General features: G+C 42.3%; 1 protein-coding gene across 1 annotated transcript in view; it reads left to right on the top strand.

Moving 5' to 3' along the window:
• Positions 1-22,980, top strand: part of LOC143040931 (uncharacterized) — a 28,674-nt gene extending 5,694 nt beyond the window's left edge. Inside the window, exons 4-7 of the mRNA XM_076212375.1 lie at positions 931-1,067; positions 4,394-4,569; positions 5,350-5,476; positions 22,395-22,980. Coding sequence (XP_076068490.1) covers positions 931-1,067; positions 4,394-4,569; positions 5,350-5,476; positions 22,395-22,463 — 509 coding nt within the window. The 3' untranslated portion in view covers positions 22,464-22,980. The remainder of the gene's footprint in view (positions 1-930; positions 1,068-4,393; positions 4,570-5,349; positions 5,477-22,394) is intronic.
• The last annotated feature ends 44 nt before the right edge of the window (positions 22,981-23,024 follow it).

The raw sequence follows: 23,024 nt of genomic DNA, 5'->3' as shown, positions 1-23,024 counted from the left end.
AAGGAAATTATCATGTATCATTTCACCTTTAGAGTGACTAATAAGATTAAAATAATTCAAACGTCACTGTTAGCTCTGACAAGTTGACAATTTTCTATATAGTATCTTACCAAAAGGCTTCTTCCCCATCATAAAGGAGATAACCATCCAAGGCATGCACCCATCCCCACCCATCCTACCTTCAATGAAAACATTGTATAAGGATATATAGAGAGGAGATGGAGTGGTTTAAGTTGTCTTTGTAGAGTATTCAACCCCAGGCCATTGGACTAGAGTTTGTAGTATAGGTGTTTTAACTTCAGCCTTTGGGCACAGCTGGGTGGAACCCCAGGGGTCTGCGTTATTTGCCACCTCACAGAAGGGGGGCTTATTATGGTGGATATGTGAATGACCTGACCCTCCAACTGTGTCCAAGTCAAGGACACCTTGGGCGGCAATGTCACATTAGCCACATTGTCAGATGAAATGGAAATTTTCTGTCATTGCCCTTCCCTCAAATCCCAAGTCATTCCTAACACCATACAGTTATATTATATATATATTAAGCTGGTACATTGTGACAAGTACATATATATATATATATATATATATATATATATATATATATATATATATATATATATATATATATATATATATATATATGCTGGTCCATTGTGACAAGTACACACACACACACACATATATATATATATATATATATATATATATATATATATATATATATATATATATGTATGTATGTATGTATGTATTCCATAAATAAATAACATTTAAAATAGCAGTGAGACAGATTGCCATGTGCAGATCATCACTAGATGTGTCAATAATAGGTTTCACAGGGCCATACCAAAGGACTCAAGTTAGGTCAGATTTACTATAATGAATGTAACATTTTTGCACCATACCTAATAATTTTACTTTCCACAGCCTCATACATAACAGCCAAACCTGGGACTTTGAAATATCTAAAACAGCGACAAAATGTGCTGGAAACACTCACCAGTGAAACAAAAACAGAAGATGATTTTTTCTCAAATCCAGATGCACTTACTTCAGAAAACATGGTAAAAAATATATTACTGTCTGGGCCTAAAGTTCTATTTTTATTTAATTTCTATGTTTGTTTTGTGCATAATTGTGTGTGTGTGTGTATGTGGAGAGGTGGGGATTCTTTGTGTCTGTCCTCTCTGACAGTGTCATGTGACTTCACTTTCTCCAGCTAAAAAAGCCCTTCAAGAAAAGCCAATTAACTCAATACTCCAACAACAACTCCCAGATATCATGTGTGACTTCCAGTCACACACAGAAAACCACCACACTCCTGACAAGAACCACACTAGAGAATAAGTTTGAAAAAGAAGATAAATCTCAAGTTGCATATTTTGCAATGGAGGTGAAATTCTTACAGAGTTGGGAATATTTAGAGCCTTAATTTCCTCAAATGAAGCTAGATTACATGATCTAGAGAAAAAAAAACTTAAGCAGGAAAAGGAAACAAACCTGGCTATTAAAAAAAAAAAAGAAAAAAGAGAGAGATTAATAAATTGAGAAGGGAAAATGAAACTTTGATAAAGGAGAGAGAAAATCTTAAAACCATAGAGGAAAAAGAGGATAGGAGAAAAAGAGTAACCTTTAAAGAGATCATGGAGCAATAATAAAGAGAGCCTGAAAGAAGGAATAGTCAAGGTTATGAAAAGAGAGTGTCTCTCATCAGAGATGTTGTAGATACATCTAGATGCATCTTACACTTTGGATACCAAGAAGAATATAACACATGGTAGTTATGTCAAGAAAAAGAAATGCAAATGATTAGGGAAATTATGTCATCAACTCTACGGAAGGATTTGGATGTAACAAACCAAGTTGATAGCACATATAGGTTAGGTAAGTATAAGAGAAATAACATGTCCAATGAAAATAAAGTTCAAGTCGCAAGCCATGGCAAAAGAAGTAATCAGTAAGTCCTGGAAGTTAGCATGAGAAGAAAGGTTAAAAAATATTTGGATTAGGAAAGATGTTAATGAAGAGGAACAAGCAAAGAAATGAAAGCTCTTTGAGGAAGCCAAAGTCAATCAGGTGAGGAAATGGTTTCTAAGAAAACAAAAAAGCAGTATTGCAAAGTAAGCACTACAAGGAAATATAGAATAGCACATGCTAATGTTGATGGTTTACTATTGGCTAGGTTGGAGATAACTGACTACTTAAGTGAGCTTGATATATTGTGTCTAGTAGAGACCAAAACTCAAAAAATTCATACAGCTGGGGAACAGCAGATACACCTTCTGGAGAAGAGACAGAGAAGATGAAAAGGGTGGATGAGTAATGTTTGTGTTGAGAAGTGACATAAAGGTGGAAGAAACAAATCTGAGTGAAGGCAGGACTGAAGCAATTTGCCTAAAGATCAGTACCAAAGGGCTCAATAAAAGGTATTTCATGGTGGCATAGCCCCCCCCCCAAAAAAAAAAAAAAAAAAAAAAACTTGGGATGAAACTATCAAGAAATGTTCATTGATAAAACTTTTTTCCTAAAGAAAAATATTGAACAGAGTTCAAATCTATATATGATAATTGGAAAGCAAATACAGTGAGTCCTCCTTATATGGCAATTCTTTATCCAGTAAATTCACAGTTACGGTATTTGGTAATTACTACCCTTGATTCTATTTACGGTAAGAAAAAATCACAGATACGGTATCTGCTAGATATTTTGAAGAGGAAAGAGCAGGGAGAAGGTACATCTGCCATATCCTATTATTACATGTTGTAATGGGTTTGGTATACGGTAATTTCAATTTGTGGTAAGGTTTTCAGGAACGCATATGTACCGTAGAACGAGGACTTACTGTGTATAGATTAAGTTGGAACCAAACAAGAATTTGAGTCTAGGTATGTTAGATAATTAGAGAATAGGAAATGGTACCCAACAAGTGTTGCTCCTTTCCTGTATACTACAATTAGGTAAATACACTAGCTCACATGTGCTCAGGTCACCATCCATCATTGAGACAGTACCAATACAGAATATACCTAGCCACAGAATTAAACTGCCCTAGATGCAACCACCATACATAAGACATGCAACACCTCATACTACAATGCCCCACACTATCCCTAAACAACAATAAATTACCTCTTCTCTAATTGACTTATGGTCCTGCCCAGAGGTTGTCGCCAGTTTTTTGGAAGATGTAAGTCTTCTGCAAGAGAGACCAGGGGCATTGGATTGAGTGATTGATTGATCTCTTTCTATCAACTTTAATGAATGCCTTGTATTTTCTAACATTTTAGAATGCATGTGTGTATTTACCTATAGTATACAGGAAAAGAGCAATGCTCATTTGGTCCCATCCTACTCTTCAATTTGTCATATCTAACCTTAGATTCATGTGCAGTTCCAACTTAATCTATATCCTTGATTTCCAATTATCATACACTGCTTCTGACCCAGGGCAGTGGACAAGGTGCAGGGATGGCCCGTCATCCAGGAGGTGCTAAGATAAGAGGGAGGGTGGAGGGGTGTGGAGTGTATTCAGGGATGAAATGGGTGGGAATGATTTTATGCCTTTTCCTTTTTGGCTACCTCCCATGTAAGGGGGAAAAAGCCTTGGTATATGTATGTATGTATGTATATATATATAAATTTGAATTTATGTATTGTTCCAGCTTGGGCTATATCATGTTATTCCAAGTATTTATGCATCTATATGGAAAACTGTATTTGTGTATGTGTGTGTATGTTTGGGGTAATGGCTGTCAAGCAGGGAAGAAAGTGCGAATACAAAAGAGAGTAGTGGATAGATGAAAGGATGATCCCAACTGTTTCATATATGAATAGGTATAAAGACAGATAAGTACGTGGATAGATGAAGAGTCAGTAAAGATGCATTGGAACACTTTATTGCTTTAACCTTTTGACCAGTGGGGCCATCTTCAGAAAGCTGAAGATGACCCAATTGGCTGAAATGTTAAAGCAATAATGTGCTCCAACGCATCTTTGCCAACTCTTCCTCTACCCAGGTCCTGCTTCATATGTAATGTTAATGGATGAGGGAGGTCACCATATGATGCAATGGGGATAAACTGGCACTGACTCTTGGGCTCTGCTGTGGAAGGGCTATGCCTTACTGCATTGCTCATAACCCAGATAGTGTGATTAGGAACAGAAATAATCCTTCATTCATGAGGTACTGAATTGTGTATAGTGTAATGTAGGTTTGTGTGTGTGCTTTGATTTGGCCATCTTCCCTATTATATGGGGAAGGGCCATTGGATTTTTGGAGTTCAACTTGCATATTCAGCTCTGGTAATGAGCTAGTACAATGTTACTTGTTGGTTGATGGGTATTTCTTTAATTATTATTTTTATATATATTTTTCTTCACAACCACAAAGGCTCTATATGATGACTCTGATGATTCGCTGACTGTCAAAACTCCAGTTGGCAAAGCAAAACGACGCAACATTCCGCCAAGTATTACTCCTCGAACTGCCTTGATTGGTCAACACTGTGCAATCACTCCCACCACAAGAAAAGGGGATTCACCAAAACCTTTTAAAAAGGACAAAAAGTGAGATTTTATTTTACTTCAGATGCCACAAATTATTCTCTTCAGGTCACTTAGTACATACTCCCTGTTACCCATGTTTAACTTATCAGAAACCTATGGTCCCATGGCACCTCTGAGGGCACTCCCATGTCTCCTAGAGAAATGCTCTTCTGTCTGTTTTGTGAATGTGTGTCTGTGTCACCATTTTATGTAAAGAAAACAGTGGATAAATAGGCTAGTGGAAGATATATTTGCTAGATGTCTGTTGGGTCTTCACCTTTATCTCCAGGTGAAGGGGAGGGTTTTGATGGGCTTTGGAGATGATTAGTCAGTGTTCTTAATGATCATCTATGATGTCTGTCTTGTAGGATTACTAAGTGCAGGTGCCCAAGGTTGGCCCCTTCTTTATAGGTGCAAGGATATCACAGTGAATACTACTGATCCTATGTAATCTTCATTTATGTAGTATCAGTTAATCTGTAGCCTTGAATATCTTGCAAGAGGACTGTGCCCCTCAGAAATTTGGCCATGGTTACTGGGTTGGCCCATGGGTCAGTTAGGGTGAATAGTTTGTAGTGTTACCAAATGAATGAAATTCAAGGTAATAATTATTACTCCAGAGCCTTGCAAGTGTATGCTTATATTTCTGGATTTAATTGTGTTATGTTTCAATTGCCAGTGCATGTACAAGACTTATGGTATCCCTTAAAGGGATATATCCACCATCCCTCCCTCCCTCTTATATTTGAGTATAGAGGAAGACAAATATTTACCAGAAATATGTGCTATTTCCTCCTACAGTTGTGTTCTTCATGAGATATATCATTTACAAGAGTTGAAGAAAAAAAAAAGAAAAGGGAAAAAAGGGAAAAAGGCTGATCCAGAGGAAGTGTCCCTAAAGACCAATATTGATGTGACACCCTTAGAGGTAAGTCATTACAGCATTACAGCATTTGGTGTAGTATTAGTAGTTAGAATAAGTTATACACATTTACCGTAGAGGGGGAACCACAGATAGAGGAACATGTGCCATCCAGTATGGAAAAGGTTAAACATAATGGGCTGTAACCCAGTTGTTATCAATTCAATGCCACAAAGATGAATATAATAACTAGGTGGCAGACATTTAATCCTACACAACCTTGCACTATCTCCAGGCAATTACACAGTATTATTTCCTTGAAAGACATTGGGCATGTGTTGTAGCCATTGATTGTTACTTGGAAGCCATGGGTCTTGTGCACATTCAGATCACAAAACAAGCACTTTAAGACTGACCACCAAACACTCTTCATGAAAGTCTTTCAAACTTTAACATACATATACCAAAGGATCTTCCCCTCTTACCAGGGAGGTAGCCAAAGTCAAAAGTCATAATTCCACTCCCACCCATTTCATCCCCACCCATTCCACTCCCACCCATTTCATCCCCACCCATTCCACTCCCATCTACCATCCCTCCCTCTGTCTCATCTTGGATCCTCATGGATGATGGATCATCCCTGCATCTCGCCCATTCCCCTGGGTCAGAAGCAATGCAGCAAGACACAGCACATCCACAGTAAGGCTGCTTCATTTAAACAGCGAACCCCCTCTCCATCCCCTCATACAGAAACATTGAAGATAGGAAGAAATCCCTTCGGGCTACATCAAAATATTTCACACATAACTGCTCCCCCCTCCATCCCCCACCCACTCCCTTCCATGCATCACAGTATCATCCATACACAACCATTCTCCACTGACCCCTATCTTCTGCCTTCTCCCTTCCTTCCTCAACAGACATCCCCCTCCTGCTCTACGCCCCTTTCACCCCATTCATCCATCTCATCCTCGGTTGCCCCCTCAAGTTCACTCCATCCACCTCTGCCTTCCATACCTGTTTTACTAATCTTTCTTCACTCATTCTTTCCATGTGTCCAAACTGTTTGCTATCCATGTTGCAAGGGGGGCAACAGTGAAACAGGTTGGACGATTCACACATTATTAATCAGTGGGTTATGCATACAGAAGGGTGCATTGTGCACGTATGAAGTCTAACGGGTATCTGCTGCTGTGAACTCCAAAGGGGCACATTTTTCGCTACATGCTTAGTATAGGTATGTTTGCAACTCTACCTAACAGCTACATGCTCTGGGCGTGATCATGTTCGTGTGATATTGGTATGCTTCCGAATGTCTGCACTTCTACCTGTATTCCATCTTATTCCTAATAGGTGCCTGTTTGAGTAGTTGTTCATGTCTGTGTGGCAGCATGGTCACTCCTGGTATGTGTGTCCCTGCTTGACCCTCTCACATAGCTGGCCATATGAGAAGGGGCCTTGTTGGCCGTATGAAAAGGCTATGTACAAGAAGTGTCACTACTGGTCAGGACATCACCATGTCATGCCACAACACTATTGTACAGCACACTATACCCCCCAACTCCCAACACGTTCGTAGAACCATCGAGAGGGGGGGTATCTATTCATGAGCCGGGGTAAGCGGCGGGGAGCCATGGGGGGATTACCGCATGGGGACCACAGATCCTCTACTAAGGGATGGGATATGACGGGGGCAGCGTCTTCAGGAGGGCATGGCACTACTGGGTGGAGAAGGTGGCTGTACAGGATCTGGGCGGGGTTATGGCTGACCAGGGATGGGGTGTTGTGTAATTCTAGGAGACCTTAATCGAACTTCTCACAGTTGATGTTACCAGTGGATGCTGTCTTGAGGATGAGGTGTTTAGCTCCCTTGACCGTGACTTCAGCTTTGGCATGCCCATTGGACCGGGAATAGTATGGTTAGGTGACTATAGGGTGGATGCCCAGCGTTCCGTGAGATGGTTGAATTCTGCGCTGGTAAAAGGGGACCACCATTGGTGCAAAGGCAGAGGGGGATGCCTACCTCCTGGAAGTAGCAGCAGAGCTTCTGGATGACTGATGGACGTCGTGTCCTAGCCGCAGGGCACGATGATGGGCCAGCCTGAGAGCCTGTCTGCTATAACCAGGAATGACTTTCCTGCAACGTCAAAGAAGTCGGCAGACACAGAATCGAAGGGCCAGGTGGGGCAGTCGTCACACAGGAGGGGCTCCTACTGTTGGCTAGGGCGCAGCACTTGGCAGGGGTTGCAGGCCTCCATCGTGCTCCTGATGTCAGAGTCGATGCTGGGCCAGAAGACGGTTTGCCTAGCCCGTCACTTGGTGGCCTTCACACTGCAGTGGCTGTCATGGAAGCAGGCCAGTGTGCGCTTCCGTAGGGAGGTGGGGAAGGTGATGCTCTGGCCGTACAGCACTAGATCCCTATAAGCAGAGAGGGCGTCCCAGAATTTCCAATACGGGAGGACGGGGCTAGGTAGGGAAAAGCAGTTGGACAGGAACCCGGAGGACATGTAGGTAAGCAGGTGGCCATAGGCAGGGTCCATCCATGCTGTGGTCTGGAGTTCCTGGAGTGTTCTGTCAGCATCAGGGCAAGTGCTGGTGTTGCAGGTGACGATGATCCTGACGTGCATGGCATCCTTGTCCCAGTCAGTCTCGTCCTCCAGCATGGGGCAGGAGACCAGGGCTCATGAGAGGATATCCAGGATACAGAGTTGTTTCCCGGTGCACCACTTCACTGTGAAGACAAAGGGCGAGAGCCTCTCCTTAAGCCGCTGCTGGTGGGAGTTCTTGACGGTGTCCAGGGTGTAGGAGTTGAGGGTGTGGGTGACTGGACAATGGTCCATAATCAATGAGATGTGGGACAAACCAAACCTATAGTTTGCATTTGGATGTGGCCCAGATGGTAGTGAGCATCTGTAGTTTAATGGTGGCGTAGTGGGTTTTGGTGTCCATCAGGAACCGCGAGCTACACTGAATGAGACACAAGCGCCCCCAACTGAGGTATTGGAGGAGGGTGTACCCGACACCATAGAGGTGCGATGCATCCGACTGCAATACCACTGGCAGGGTGGGGTTGAAGGGTGCCAGTACAGGCGGTGACACAGTTGACGACGGCTTGCAGAGCCACGTTCTCCATGGAGGCAGTACTAATCACTGGTGGCCACAAAAGCCATCGGTCCACAGCAGTGCTTGTACCATCCATAAGGGGTGATGAATGTAGTGAGGTGCTGATCCTCTTCTGTGAGGTCAATCTGCCAATAACTGTGAAGGGCGTCCGCTGTTGTAAAGAACCTTGTGGAGGTGACGCTGTGGACTGTTGTAAACGGTGTGGGTGAAGTATGGGTGGGGCGTGACATCTGAGAGTTGAGTTTGGTCAGGTCCACCATGATGTGTACACCCTTATTCTTGGCAACAAGGATCATCGGGTGGCACCACTCCGAAGGTTCCTCTCTGACAGGCATGATGATACCTTGGTGCACCATTGAGTCAAGTTCTTCCTTCACTTGAATCTGAAATGCGAATGGTATCAGTCTGGGTGTGTGGATGGCGAAGGGCACCGTGTCGGCTTTCAGGGGGATTCTCATGGGGGACCCACCATCTTTCCTAGGGGGGCTGTGCAGAGGTCATCCTTGGAGGCCAGCATGTTGCTTAATTCGTGTAGAAAGTCGTAAGCAGTGGATGATGAGCTGTCAACAGATAGGTTTAGAGAAATCGGGTGGGACTATGGCCAACTCCCGACAGTGGCTGAAGGAGAGGAAGGGGGATTTGGACCCCCTCGTGAACCCATATGTTGATAGTGCAGTCCCTGTCGCTGAGCGTCAAGATAGCCCTGAAGCGTCCAACTACAAGGGCATTTGGGATCCATCATCCATGTAGGTTGGTGCCAAGTGCCTATCATTGTGAAGCCTGCAACTGTGCCAGGTAACATAAGCAAATTTGAGGGCAGGTTTCCAAAGCAGATGCAGGTGTTGACAGGTGGTGGAGAGCTATTAGAGCTGTCAGACACATGGCAGCAGATTCCAGCCTTCCTGGGAGAAGGGGTAGTGGCGCCATGACTTGACGACTTGTGGTGATTCTTGTCCCAATCCCTGGTTGACTTTGAATACTTCTCCCAGTGACCCTTTTTGTTGCAGGTGTAGCAGCGGGGGTGGGTGGGTACAAGAGCGGTGTCCTTTGTTCCTGCAGCTGTGGCAGGTGCTGTTGGCCGCCCCGCATTTCTCGGGGTTGTGCCAGTGGTTGCAGGATTGGCAGGGGTCTCTGGGTCTTGGGGAAGGTGTGGGGGTGCGTGTGCCTGGCATTGAGCCTTTTTGTATGCTGACACGACATATTGCGTGGGTCATCCAGGACATCTGAAACTGTCACCCTCGCTGCCTTATATGAGCAGCAGTTGGTCACTACCTCCTGCAGTGATTATTTGTAGTGAGGGAGCTGAGGCATTGTACGAGTTCCTTATCCCTGACACCCATGAGTATTACCATTTTCATTTGGGCTTCTGCACAAGTGATGGGGTTTCCAGTGCACAAGTCTTCCTCAGCCTTATCTTTTATGTGGCCATAGAAGTAAGTTGTTGAAGGACTTGCCCTGTGCCTGTCTGCATGGGAGCAGGTTGCGACGGTGGAGGGCCTCGACTCGCGCATCCTGGAGGTGGGCTTGCAGCTGGTCAAGCACCTTGTCAGCTGAGAGCGAGGTGTCATGGTGGATGTCTAGGGAGTTCCGTAGTATCCCTTGAACATCAAGGGACAAGCATGACCGGAGCTGTATGAACTGTATGCCATGTGGCATCCTTTTAACACTGGCCATGGTGCTACAACTGGAACAACTGAATGTGTGCATTGGCCTGCAGTGGCAGAGGACATGGGACTGAGAGATTGCCTGGTGGCGGAGAAGCTGGTGGTACCCCGGTGACAGGCGGGGCCGGGGCAGAAGGAGGAGGAAGAGACAGGGAGGTTGGTGAGAGGCTCAGTGGAGGGGACATTGCATAGGTGACAAAGGCTACAAGAGATTACAGGGTCTGCTATTTTGTCAATTTTCTCATGGTCCTCTCTTCATTCATCTTGTGTCACCGCTACACGCTGTCTGACATAACCCCCACCATCCTGCAAGAATGTCACATTTGGTGTGAGCGTAGGTGGGACGGGTAAGTCGATGTTACTTGTCTCCTAATCCCGTGAATCGTGTCTTTGTTTCATGTTCCTCGGCTAGGTGGGCATGGCCTGTGTGGGTTGTATGGTGTCAGCTTTGCTTTGTGTGTGAGTTGCGGTTGCAGCTGGTAGCGCTCAGCTGAGAGGTATCCAGGGGAGTGGGATGAAAGACCCTTTGTTCGTACCACTATGTGTCTACAAAATTGTGTCACACTGTTGCATGGCAGTGCACTCATGGTCCAACATACATGCTGTCACCTAGTTCTTTCAACACTTCATTCACATATGCACCACTGTTCTGTTCCTTTATTGGCCGTCTCTCTACACATCATCTCAGTTTTCCTTTGATTACATTCCAATCATCTATAAGATTGAAAGAAGATTGGAATGTAATGAGAGGAAAATGGAAATGAAGATGTGTAGGCAGGATGCAGGGCCCTTTATCCATGGGTGGGAGTGAATATGTGCATTTATGACATGGCTACCTCCCATATAAGGAGGAAAAAGCCCATGGTATATAGATAGACATTCCAATTAGATTTGTGACTTATGGGTCACCTGCAAGAGATTTTGGGGCTTCTGATCTTGATAAATCCATTTAAGCATTAAAAGAAATAATCAAATCTAGTATAACACTGGGAAAAAAATGGAAGACAGGGATGTGGTGACTTTGAGGAGACCAATTATGGGATGGATGGGTTGAATGAGATCTTTAGTATAAGGGGAATGTCTGTTGAGGAAAGAAGGAAGGAGGCAAGAGATAGATATGAGTGGAGATTGGTTTCAAATGATAAATTTATGTGGCCTGAAGAGATTTATTCTTGTCTGCTCTGTAAATTCTTGGGTGGATGAGGAAGGAGGGTTGCCATGTAATAAAGCAGTGGAAGTAAACTTGCTCTGTCTCTCTAACCCTATTGTGGAGGTGTTGTGTCTTGCTACATTGCTTTTGACCTGGGCATTGGGCAGGGATAGGGATGACCTTTGATCCACAGGGAGCTAAGATATATTGTATAACAAATGGGTATTGGATAGATGTGGGATGAGTAAAGGATGGGTGTATAATTTGGCTAGGCCACCCTCTTATAAGGGGGAAAAGGGCCTTCTGGTATATATATATACACACATACATATACCAAGGGCTTTTTCCCCCTTACAAGGGAGGTAGCCAAAAAACAAAGGCATAAAAATCATTCCCACCCATTCCATCCCCAATACACTCCACTCCCCTCCACCCTCTACCCTCCCTCTTATCTTGGCACCTCCTAGATGACGGGTCATCCCTGCATCTTGTCGACTGCCCTGGGTCAGAGGCAGTGTCGCAACACACAGCACATCCACAGCAAGGCCGCTTCATTAAATTGGTGATTCCCCCTCTCTGTCCCCTCATGCAGAAAAGGAGAAGACGGAGAAATCCCTTTGGGCTGTGTCAAATTTTTCTCACACATACTACCTCACCCCCCATCCCCCCATGCATCACAACATCATCCATATACAACCATTTTCCATTCACCCCTGTCCTCTGTCCTCTCCTGTCCTTCCTTGACAGACATTCCCTCTTCCCCAAAGCCCCTTTCAACCCATCCGTCCATCTCGTCCTAGGTCGCCACCTCGTGTTCACTCCCTCCACATCTGCCTTCCATACCTCTTTTACTAGTCTTTCTTCATTCATTCTTTCCATGTGTCCAAACCATCCTAATACTCTTTCATCAACCCTATCTCCCAACTCCCTTACCACCCCCGTTCTCCTCCTCACCTTATTTCTCACTCTATCCATCCTAGTAACCCCTATCATACTTCTCAGACACCTCATCTCAAACACATTCAAACTCCTTCTCTCTTCCTCTCTTATGTTCCATGTTTCTGCCCCATACAGTGCTGTTGGCACAATCACTCCTTCATACAATCTCCTCTTAGCATCCATTCCCAAATGTCTATTTCTCATTACACTTTTTAATCCACTAAGGGATTTACTCGCTTCTCTCAATCTACATTCTACCTCCACCTCCACTCCTTCCTTTCCTGCCACATTTGCACCCAAGTATCTAAAACTATCTACTTCCTCCAGTCGCTCTCCCTTAATGCTCACTTCCGGTCTGCTGCCACTTTCTCCCCTTGTACATCTCATCGTCTTTTACCCACATTTATCTTCAACTTTCTTCTATCACACACTCTCCCAAACTCTGTCACTAACTTCCTCAATCCCTCCTCTGATCCTGCTACAAGCGCATTGTCGTCTGCAAACAACAGCTGGTTCACTTTTCACCATTTTCTTTAACCATCTCCAGTCCCTGACCCACCACCCTTGCATTTACCTCTTGCACCACCCCATCCATGTATAAGTTGAACAGCCAGGGCAACATAACACATCCCAGACAAAGTCCCACTTTTACCTCGAACCACTCATTCTCTCCATTTCTAATCCTGACATATGCTCTATTACTCTCGTAAAAACTCCTGACAGCTCCTAAAAGCTTTGCTTCTATCCCATATATCTGCAAAACCTCCCACAGTGCCTTCCTGTCTACCCTGTCATAAGCCTTTTCCAGATCTATAAAAGCCCAAAAAACATCCTTCCCCTTTCCTATAGCTTTCTCACATATCTGTCTTACCACAAAGGTCTGATCTACACAACCTCTACCTGTCCTAAATCCACACTGTTCCTCACCAATTACTCCCTCTGTTCCTCTCCTAATTCTCTCAATCAAGATCCTCCCATAAGCCTTCCCAACTACACTTAACAAGCTAATCCCTCAGAAACTACTAAACTCACACTTGTCCCCTTTTCCCTTGTAGAGTGGAACTATACAGGCACTCCTCCAGTCCTCCGGCACTCTATCCTCTCTCCAACAAACATTAAATAACTTCACCAGCCAGTAATCACTGTACCTCCTTTTTTTAGACATTCTGTATGGCATCCATCCAGACCAGGTGCCTTACCTGCTCTCATCATCTTAACAACTGCCTTCACTTCATCCTTCCTTATTTCTCCTCCATTTTCCTCACTCATCACAGTTATTTTCTTAGCACTTCCCATTGCAACTATCTTTCCCTCCCTATCCTCCCTCACATTTAGCAACTCCCTAAAATACTCTGCCCATCTTCCTCTTACTGCCTCCTCTTCCATTATCATCTCGCCATCAGCACCTTTTACCTTTTCTTCTCTACTTGATTTGCCTCCTCTTCCTCTCATAATTTCTTTTCAAAACATATATATATATGTATGTATGTATGTATATATATATATGGTTACAAAGTAGGACGAGGGAGTCATATGAGACGTACAGGGAAAAGAAAAGAGAAGTAAAGAAAAAGGTAAAGGAGGCAAAGAGGAGAGCAGATGTAAAATGGGGTAAGAGTATGACAGAAAATTTTGAAAGTAATAAAAAGATGTTTTGGAAAGAAATTAAGAGAGGAAGAGGAGGCGAATCAAGTGGGGAAGAAAAGGTAAAAGGTGCAGATGGAGAGATGATAATGGAGGAGAAGGCAGTAAGGAGAAGATGGGCAGAATATTTTAGGGAGTTGCTTAATGTGAAGGAGGATAGGGAGGGAAAGATAGCTGCAGTGGGAAATGCTAAGAAAATGAGAGTGATGAGTGAGGAAAATGGAGGAGAAATAAGGAAGGATGAAGTGAAGGCAGCAGTTAAGATGATGAAAGCAGGTAAGGCACCTGGTCTGGATGGATGCCATGCAGAATGTCTTAAAAAGGAGGTATAGTGATGGTGGACTGGTTGGTGAGGTTATTTAATGTTTGCTGGAGAGAAGGTAGAGTGCCAGAGGACTGGAGGAGTGTGTGTATAGTTCCACTTTATAAGGGAAAGGGGGACAAGTGTGAATGTAGTAGTTTCAGAGGGATTAGCTTGTGAAGTGTAGTTGGGAAGGCTTATGGGAGGATCTTGATTGAGAGGATTAGGAGAGGAACAGAGGGAGTAATTGGTGAGGAACAGTGTGGGTTTAGGACAGGTAGAGGTTGTGTAGATCAGATTTTTGTGGTAAGACAGATATGTGAGAAAGCTATAGGTAAGGGGAAGGATGTTTTCTGGGCCTTTATGGATCTGGAAAAGGCTTACGACAGGGTAGACAGAAAGGCATTGTGGGAGGTTATGCGGATATACGGGATAGGAGGAAAGCTTCTGGGAGCTGTCAAGAGTTTTTATGAGAGTAGTAGAGCTTGTGTCAGGATTAGAAATGGAGAGAGTGAGTGGTTTGAGGTAAAGGTAGGACTTCATCAGGGATGTGTTATGTTGCCCTGGCTGTTCAACTTATACATGGATGGGGTGGTGCGAGAGGTGAATGCAAGGGTAGTGGGTCAGGGATTGGAGATGGTTAAGGAAAATGGAGAAAAGTGGGAGGTGAGCCAGCTGTTGTTTGCGGACGACACTGCGCTTGTGGCAGGATCGGAGGAGGGATTGAGGAAGCTGGTGACAGAGTTTGGGAGAGTGTGTGATAGAAGAAAGCTGAAGATAAATGTGGGTAAAAGTAAGGTGATGAGATGTACAAGGGGTGAAAGTGGCAGTAATCTGGAAGTGAGCATTAAGGGAGAGCAACTGGAGAAAGTGGATAGATTTAGATATTTGGGTGCAAATGTGGCAGGAAAGGGTGGAGTGAAGGTGGAGGTAGAATGTAGATTGAGAGAAGCGAGTAAATGCCTTGGTGGTTTAAAAATTGTAATGAGAAATAGACATTTGGGAATGGATGCTAAGAGGAGACTGTATGAAGGAGTGATTGTGCCAACAGCACTGTATGGGGCAGAAACATGGAACATAAGAGAGGAAGAGAGAAGGAACTTGAATGTGTTTGAGATGAAGTGTCTGAGAAGTATGATGGGGGTTACTAGGCTAGATAGAGTGAGAAATGAGGAAGTGAGGAGGAGAACAGGGATGGAAAGGGAGCTGGGAGATAGGGTGGATGAAAGAGTATTAGGATGGTTTGGACACATGGAAAGAATGAATGAAGAAAGACTAGTAAAGGAGGTATGGAAGGCAGATGTGGAGGGAGTGAACATGAGGGGACGTCCTAGGATGAGATGGATGGATGGGGTGAAGGGGGCTTTGGGGAAGAGGGGAATGTCTGTTGAGGAAGGACGGGAGAGGACAGAAGACGGGTGAATGGAGAATGGTTGTATATGGAAAATGTTGTGATGCATGAGGTGGATTGGACGGGGAAATGGGGGTGAGGTAGTGTGTGTGAGCAAAAATTTTTGACGCAGCCCGAAGGGATTTCTCCCCGTCTTCTCCTTTATATGGGGGGACGGAGAGGGGGGGTCGCCGATTTAATGAAGTGGCCTTGCTGTGGATGTGCTGTGTCCTGCGACACTGCTTCTGACCCAGGGCAGTGGACAGGGTGCAGGGATGACCCGTCATCTAGGAGGTGCTAAGATGGGAGGGAGGGTGGAGGGGTGTGGAGTGTTTTTGGTGATGAAATGGGAATGGGAATGTTTTTGTGCCTTGTCCTTTTTGGCTACCCCCCTGGTAAGGGGAAAAAAAGCCTTGGTATATGTATGTATGTATGTATGTATATATATATATATGTATATATATATATATATATATATATATGTATGTATATATGGTGAGTAACAGTGTGGATTTAGGACAGGTAGAGGTTGTGTAGATCAGATCTTTGTGGTAAGACAGATATGTGAGAAAGCTATAGGAAAGGGGAAGGATGTTTTTTGGGCTTTTATGGATCTGGAAAAGGCATATGATAGGGTAGACAGAAAGGCACTGTGGGAGGTTATGCAGATTTATGGGATAGGAGGAAAGCTTTTGGGAGCTGTCAAGAGTTTTTATGAGAGTAGTAGAGCATGTGTCAGGATTAGAAATGGAGAGAGTGAGTGGTTTGAAGTAAAGGTGGGACTTCGTCAAGGATGCGTTATGTCACCCTGGCTGGTCAACTTATACATGGATGGGGTGGTGCGAGAGGTGAATGCTAGGGTAGTGGGTCAGGGATTGGAGATGGTTAAAGAAAATGGAGAAAAGTGGGAGGTGAGCCAGCTGTTGTTTGCGGACGACACTGCGCTTGTGGCAGGGTCAGAGGAGGGATTGAGGAAGCTGGTGGCAGAGTTTGGGAGAGTATGTGATAGAAGAAAGCTAAAGATAAATGTGGGTAAAAGTAAGGTGATGAGATGTACAAGGGGTGAAAGTGGCAGTAGACTGGAAGTGAACATTAAGGGAGAGCGACTGGAGGAAGTGGATAGTTTTAGATACTTGGGTGCAAGTGTAGCAGGAAAAGGTGGAGTGAAGGTGGAGGTAGAATGTAGATTGAGAGAAGCGAGTAAATGCCTTGGTGGTTTAAAGTGTGTAATGAGGAATAGACATTTGGGAATGGATGCGAAGAGGAGACTGTATGAAGGAGTGATTGTGCCAACAGCACTGTATGGGGCAGAAACGTGAAATATAAGAGAAGAAGAGAGAAGGAGTTTGAATGTGTTTGAGATGAGGTGTCTGAGAAGTATGATGGGGGTTACTAGGATGGATAGAGTGAGAAATGAGGAGGTGAGGAGGAGAACAGGGGTGAAAAAGGATTTGGGAGATAGGGTTGATGAAAGAATATTAGGATGGTTTGGACACATGGAAAGAATGAGTGAAGAAAGACTAGTAAAAGAGGTATGGAAGGCAGATGTGGAGGGAGTGAACATGAGGGGACGTCCTAGGATGAGGTGGATGGATGGGGTGAAGGGGGCTTTGGGGAAGAGGGGAATGTCTGTTGAGGAAGGAAGGGAGAGGACGGAAGACAGAGGTGAGTGGAGAATGGTTGTATATGGATGATGTTGTGACTGCATGAGGAGGAATAGGCGGGGGGGTGGGGGCCGGGGTAGTATGTGTGAGTAAATTTTGACGCAGCCCGAAGGGATTTCTCCCCGTCCTCGCCTTATATGCAGAGGGGGACGGAGAGGGGGGGTCGCCGATTAAATGAACCGGCCTTGCTGTGGATGTACTGTGTCTTGCGACACTGCTTCTGACCCAGGGCGGTGGGCAGGGTGCAGGGATGACCCGTCATCCAGGAGGTGCTCAGATGAGAGGGAGGGTGGGAGGGGTGTGGAGTGTATTTAGGGATGAAATGGGTGGGAGTGTTTTTATGCCTTTCCCTTTTTGGCTACCTCCCTTGTAAGGGGGAAAAATCCTTGGTATATATATGTATGTATGTATGTATGTATTTACCTAGTTGTGTTTTACGGGAAGGGGAGGTATGCTCGTATTGTCCCGTCTTCATATCTCATTTTATCTAAACTATTTTTAAATTCATGTATTGTTTTTGCACACACCACTTTCTCATCTAACTTGTTCCAACTGTCTATTACTCTGTGAGGAAAGCTGTTCTTTTTCAGAACTCTTCTATAGCTGTCTTTCTTGATTTTCTTTCCGTGTCCTCTTTTATTTCTATCATCCCATTTTATTAGATTCTCTCTATCAATAATTTCTATGCCTTTCATAATTTTGTAAATAGCTATCAAATCTCCTCTCTCTCTTCTTTGCTCTAGTGTCTGTTACTCAAGTTTTGGTAGTCTGTCTTCATATGATAGTTTTGAGAGTGTTGGTGCCAATTTTGTAATTGCTCTTTGTATTCTTCCAAGTTTTTTATACATTTTTTTGTACTTGGTGACCACATCGTTGCTGTATATTCCAATCTTGGTCTTATCAGAGTGATTAGTATCTTCTTCACCATTTCTTCATCTAGGTATGTAAATGCCACTTTGATTGTTCTTATTATATTATAAGTTTCTCCAAAAATCTTATTTATATGTTTCTCAGGTGACATTATTCATAACAATGACTCCCAGGTCCTTCTCATTTTCAACTTTTTTTTATTCCTTCTTCTCCCAATTTATATGATCCTGTTATTCTGTTTTTGGTTTTTCCAAATTCCATTATACTACACTTTTTAGTGGTGAACTCCATCTCCCACTTCCAACTCCATTCCCATACTTTATTTAGATCACTCTGTAGTGACTCACAATCTTCTTCCGTGTTCACTTTCTTTTGATAGTTTTGCATCATCTGCAAAGAAGCTCATATAGCTTTCAATTTCTTCATCCATATTAATATATATAGCAAACATTATTGGGGCCAGAACTGTTCCTTGTGGAACACCACTTATTACTTCATCCCAATGAGTGTTTGTCTCTTATCACTACTCTCATTTTTCTTTCTTGCAAAAAGTCTTCCATCCAATTAAGCAGTTTGCCCTATATTCCTCCTTCATTTTCTAATTTCTTAAGCAACTTCTTATGTGGTACTTTGTCAAAAGCTTTTTTTAGGTCTAGAAATGCACAATCAGCCCATCCATCTCTTTCTTGTATTATATCTGTTAGCCTTGAATAGAAACATATTAAATTGGTGATGCATGAGCGTCCTTGTCTGAATCCAAATTGCCTTGGATTTAGCACTTTGTTTTTTTTCTAAATATTTTACCCAACTACTTTTGACAATTGTTTCACAAATTTTTGCTATTGTACTGGTCTATAGTTGGTAGTGGTCTTCTTTATTTCCCCCTTTATATATAGATACTATATTTGCTTTTTTCCAATATTTTGGAACTTTTCCTTCTTTCAAGGAACTGTTTATTATGCTATGTATTTTGTCTGCCAGTTCATTCCTGCATTCTTTCAGTATCCAGTTTGCTATTTCATCTGGTCCATGCGATTTTCTGACATCAAGATTACTCAAGTGTTTCATTATTTCATTCTTTGTTACTTCTATTTCTTTCATAGGGGGGACTTTCTCTTTCGATTCGATTTCTCCAGGTTGTATGTTCGCCCTTGTAAACACTGATTTAAAATGCTTGTTCATAATTTCTGCCATTTCCATTTCCTCTGTGTATTCAACTCCTTGTCTTAATTTCTCTAAATCTTGTTTGTTTTTCTGTTTGTTGTTTACAAATCTGTAAAATAGTTTTGGTTGATCTTTACATTTTTCAGTGACATCTTTTTCATATTTTCTCTTTTCCTCTGCACACTTGTACATATTCATTTCTATAACAAGTGTATATTTTCCATTTTTCAGGTCATTTGTCTTTCTTCCATTTGGTACAAGCTTTATCTCTTTTGTCTTTTAACTCCCTACAACTTTTGTTGTACCAGTGTAACATTACATGAATGTTACTTGTGCTTAGGTGCTGAGGGAGTGAAGGAGACTCAAGTGGGTTGTTGGACTTTATTCTGGTTAGTGCGAGTGTTGACCTAGGCTGGGTCGACGCGGTCAGGGCTTGGAGCCCTGCCCTAAACCACAAAAGTGACCGCGAGCCTTGGGTTGGGCACTGCTGGGTACAAGTTCGGAAAGGAACTGGCTGGGGACACCAAAACCTGGCATCTTTATATAGGCCTCATGCGTACGTTAAAGTAGCACACGACCCATCCTGACCAAAACATGGCTCGGCAGGGCTTAGGTTGTGCTTTCAAGAGGATACAAATGCATGTAGTACAGGCATACTATAGACTTAACCTACACACAATTAATATAAGGCCAAAGGCCAGCTACTTCTACACACTATATCCATTCCTGGTCCATCCCATTTCTGCGGCGGCGATGCTATAAGCCAAAATACAGCGTCGAAGCACAAGTGGGGGACTTGTCCACCACACCAGCACTTTACATATTCTTTTTCTTGTTTTTGTTTTGGGACATACTTTTCCACTTTTTATAACTTTTGTCAAAATATTCCATTTCTCTTCCACTGTTGTTTCCTCTCTGTGTATTCTTTCCCAGTTTTCTTTTTGAAAGAATTCCCTTATTTTATCAAAATTTGTTTTTTTCATACATCATTCTTCCTTTTCTATATTGGTCATTTCTTTTCATGTATTTCTCCTCATTTAGTTCCAGTTCAATCAATATGTAGTCACTTTTACTTATTGGTGTCTTATATTAATTTTTTTTCACAATTTTGGGTTCAGATGTGATTATTAGGTCTAGTCTTGATGGTTCTTCATTTCTATACCTAGTGTTCTCTTGTATCCATTGTGTCATTGTATGGTCAATAATCATCTCGAGTAGAACATTTCCCCATGAGTCGTCTCCACCCTTTACTGTCATCTCTTCCCAGCAGATTTCTTTGCAATTAAAGTCGCCCATTATAACTATTCTTCCTCCATCTTCCATTATCTTATTTAATGTTATCCTTGTGTCTTCTAACATACTTTTATGTTCATTCTCTTCCCACGAGGCTGTTTTTGGAGGCACATAGTTTATTACAAACTTTCTGCTCTTCTTATCTCTGTCTTCCACTTCGATCATAATCATCTCTACTGTATTCTTTCCATATGTGACACACCTCACGTTTATATCCTTCTTAGTCAGGAACATAACCCCATCCCCTTGTTTTGTCTCTCTGTTTCTAATCCAATAATTATATGCATTATGTCCTACACTGTTGGGTGGTTGTGGACCTTATAATTTTGTCTCTACAATTCCCATTATGTCCGGTTCTTTTTCCTTCAGATAATCATTCAGCTCATTCAATCCTATTATTAATCCATGTATATTTGTGTAAGACAATTAATTTTCTGATACCTCCATTGTATTTTCTGTTTCCCTTTTGTTTTTCTCTAGTATGTCCCATTTCCTTTCATATTCACTACTCTCCAATAGAACTTCTCTTTTTCTGACTCCGTTCTGTTCACGTTTTTTCCTTAGCTTCTTGTCTTTTCATTTTTTCCTCCTCTCTTTCCTCTTTATTCATTTATCTTTTTATCCATACCTTTTTATATTGTTCACTTGCTGCTAGTTTCCCTGTTTTTGCTAAGATATTCTCTGCTGTCTTTTCTGACCTGAATTTAATCTTAATTGGTTTGGTCTTATCTGTACTCTACTTTCCGAGTCTATACATCTCTTCAATTTTTTTTCATAATTTCAGGTTCATCTTCCTGAACTAATTCTAGTAAACTGCTTACTTTTTCTTTTTCCTCTTTGATTCTTGTGGTTCTATTTAGGTTATACTTCTCTTCCATTCCTAATATAATTATACATTTCTTTTTGTCTGCTAAGTCTCTTACTATATTCTCCTTCTGTCTCATCACTTTAATAACTGAGTCTTCAGTTTGTTCTTTCATTTATTGTTTCATTATGTCAGTAAATGCAACTTTACTGTTTTCTTGGATTTTTTCCAACCCTGTGCTTCTTTTGCTATGGCCTCTTTATTGTCTTTATTATTCCTCTTTAATTCCTCATTCTCATCTTTTACTTCTTTTAACTGTCTTTTTAATTCTTCTAGTTCTTTAGTTAAGTTTTTGTTCACCTTCTCTAGTTCTTCCAATTTTTCAACTCTGCGCAATCTCGCTATGTTACCAAACCTATTCTCCCAATGTTCGGTCATTTTTTCAAGTTTTTCCTCTATTCTTGCTAATCAGGGGGAGGTTGGTATCCCCCCCCCTTCATTAAATCCCAGGAAATTATTATCTTCACCTTCCATTGTGCTGTTCTTGTCTATATTTCTAATCTTTACATTTTTGTTAATCCCTTCTTCTCCAAAATCATCCTCAGTCCTCCGCTTGTTTACAAGACACCTGGCCTCCTGGACCAAGTCCTCCCCTTCCTCATTTCCTTCCATTTCCCTCAGTAATCCCTCCCCTTCTCCTTTTTTCTCACCCTCCCACTACACCACAAGTTTTCCTCTTCCCTGTAAATACAATAAGGTACTTCCTTGACGTTGAGATCCACGTAAATTTTGATTTTTCTTCGGAACTCCAATCTTCGCTGTCCATCTGACGAAAGTGTGTGTGTGTGTGTGTGTGTGTGTGTAGGGATGATACTAATGTAAAATTTGTATGTCAGTATGTTGCACAAGAAAGGAGAGAAGTTGCCAGTGATCATAATGGCCATGGCTAGTAAATCTCTTTTTATTTTTTTTTCCAGTTTCCGAGGTTTGAAGATAAACAAGTAGATGAAGAGAATGTTGATGATTATTTTGATGAATCTGTATAAGATTTGTTTTCCTCTTCAGAAGGTGGCACTTTGTTAACTTTTTTGCTATATAGGGTGTTTCCACTTGCTGAGTAAATTTGCCAGGCAGCCGCCACAATATATGTACAAGCATGCTGAGTAGTTGCTTTCATACTGCAGTTGTCATTGTATAAGAAATAATCATCAGTGATACTGGGAGCAAAATTCTTAGAAGAATATTGGGATGAGTTGGAGTAACTCAGACCCAAGATGAAGTAGGTAGAATGTATATATTTTTTCACATTAACATGTTGCAGAACAAAGGTAATTTATTAACACGGTAGTAAAATGCTGTATTCATGTCCAAATTTATTTTGTACCTATTTTAATGTGGTATGCTTTATTTTAAGTTCCTATTTAGTTATCCAAGAAAATAAAGTTTCAAGGGTGCTGTATTTATTGTTTTGTTGATATTTTACTTATGTTAACCCATTGACTACCATTTGAAAAGAGGAACTTGCTTTGTTAACAGTTTTAGGAAAGTAAAAGATTTTCCATCTGTCTGTCTTTTTATCTAACCTCACACACACTTAAAACCATTAA

This window comes from Oratosquilla oratoria, chromosome 2 (genome assembly GCF_046742065.1).
Source record: "Oratosquilla oratoria isolate Oo_2021 chromosome 2, ASM4674206v1, whole genome shotgun sequence".
Taxonomy (NCBI): Eukaryota; Metazoa; Arthropoda; class Malacostraca; order Stomatopoda; family Squillidae; genus Oratosquilla; species Oratosquilla oratoria.
Note: the sequence above shows the minus strand (reverse complement) of the source record. Positions and strands in the feature narration are given on the sequence as shown.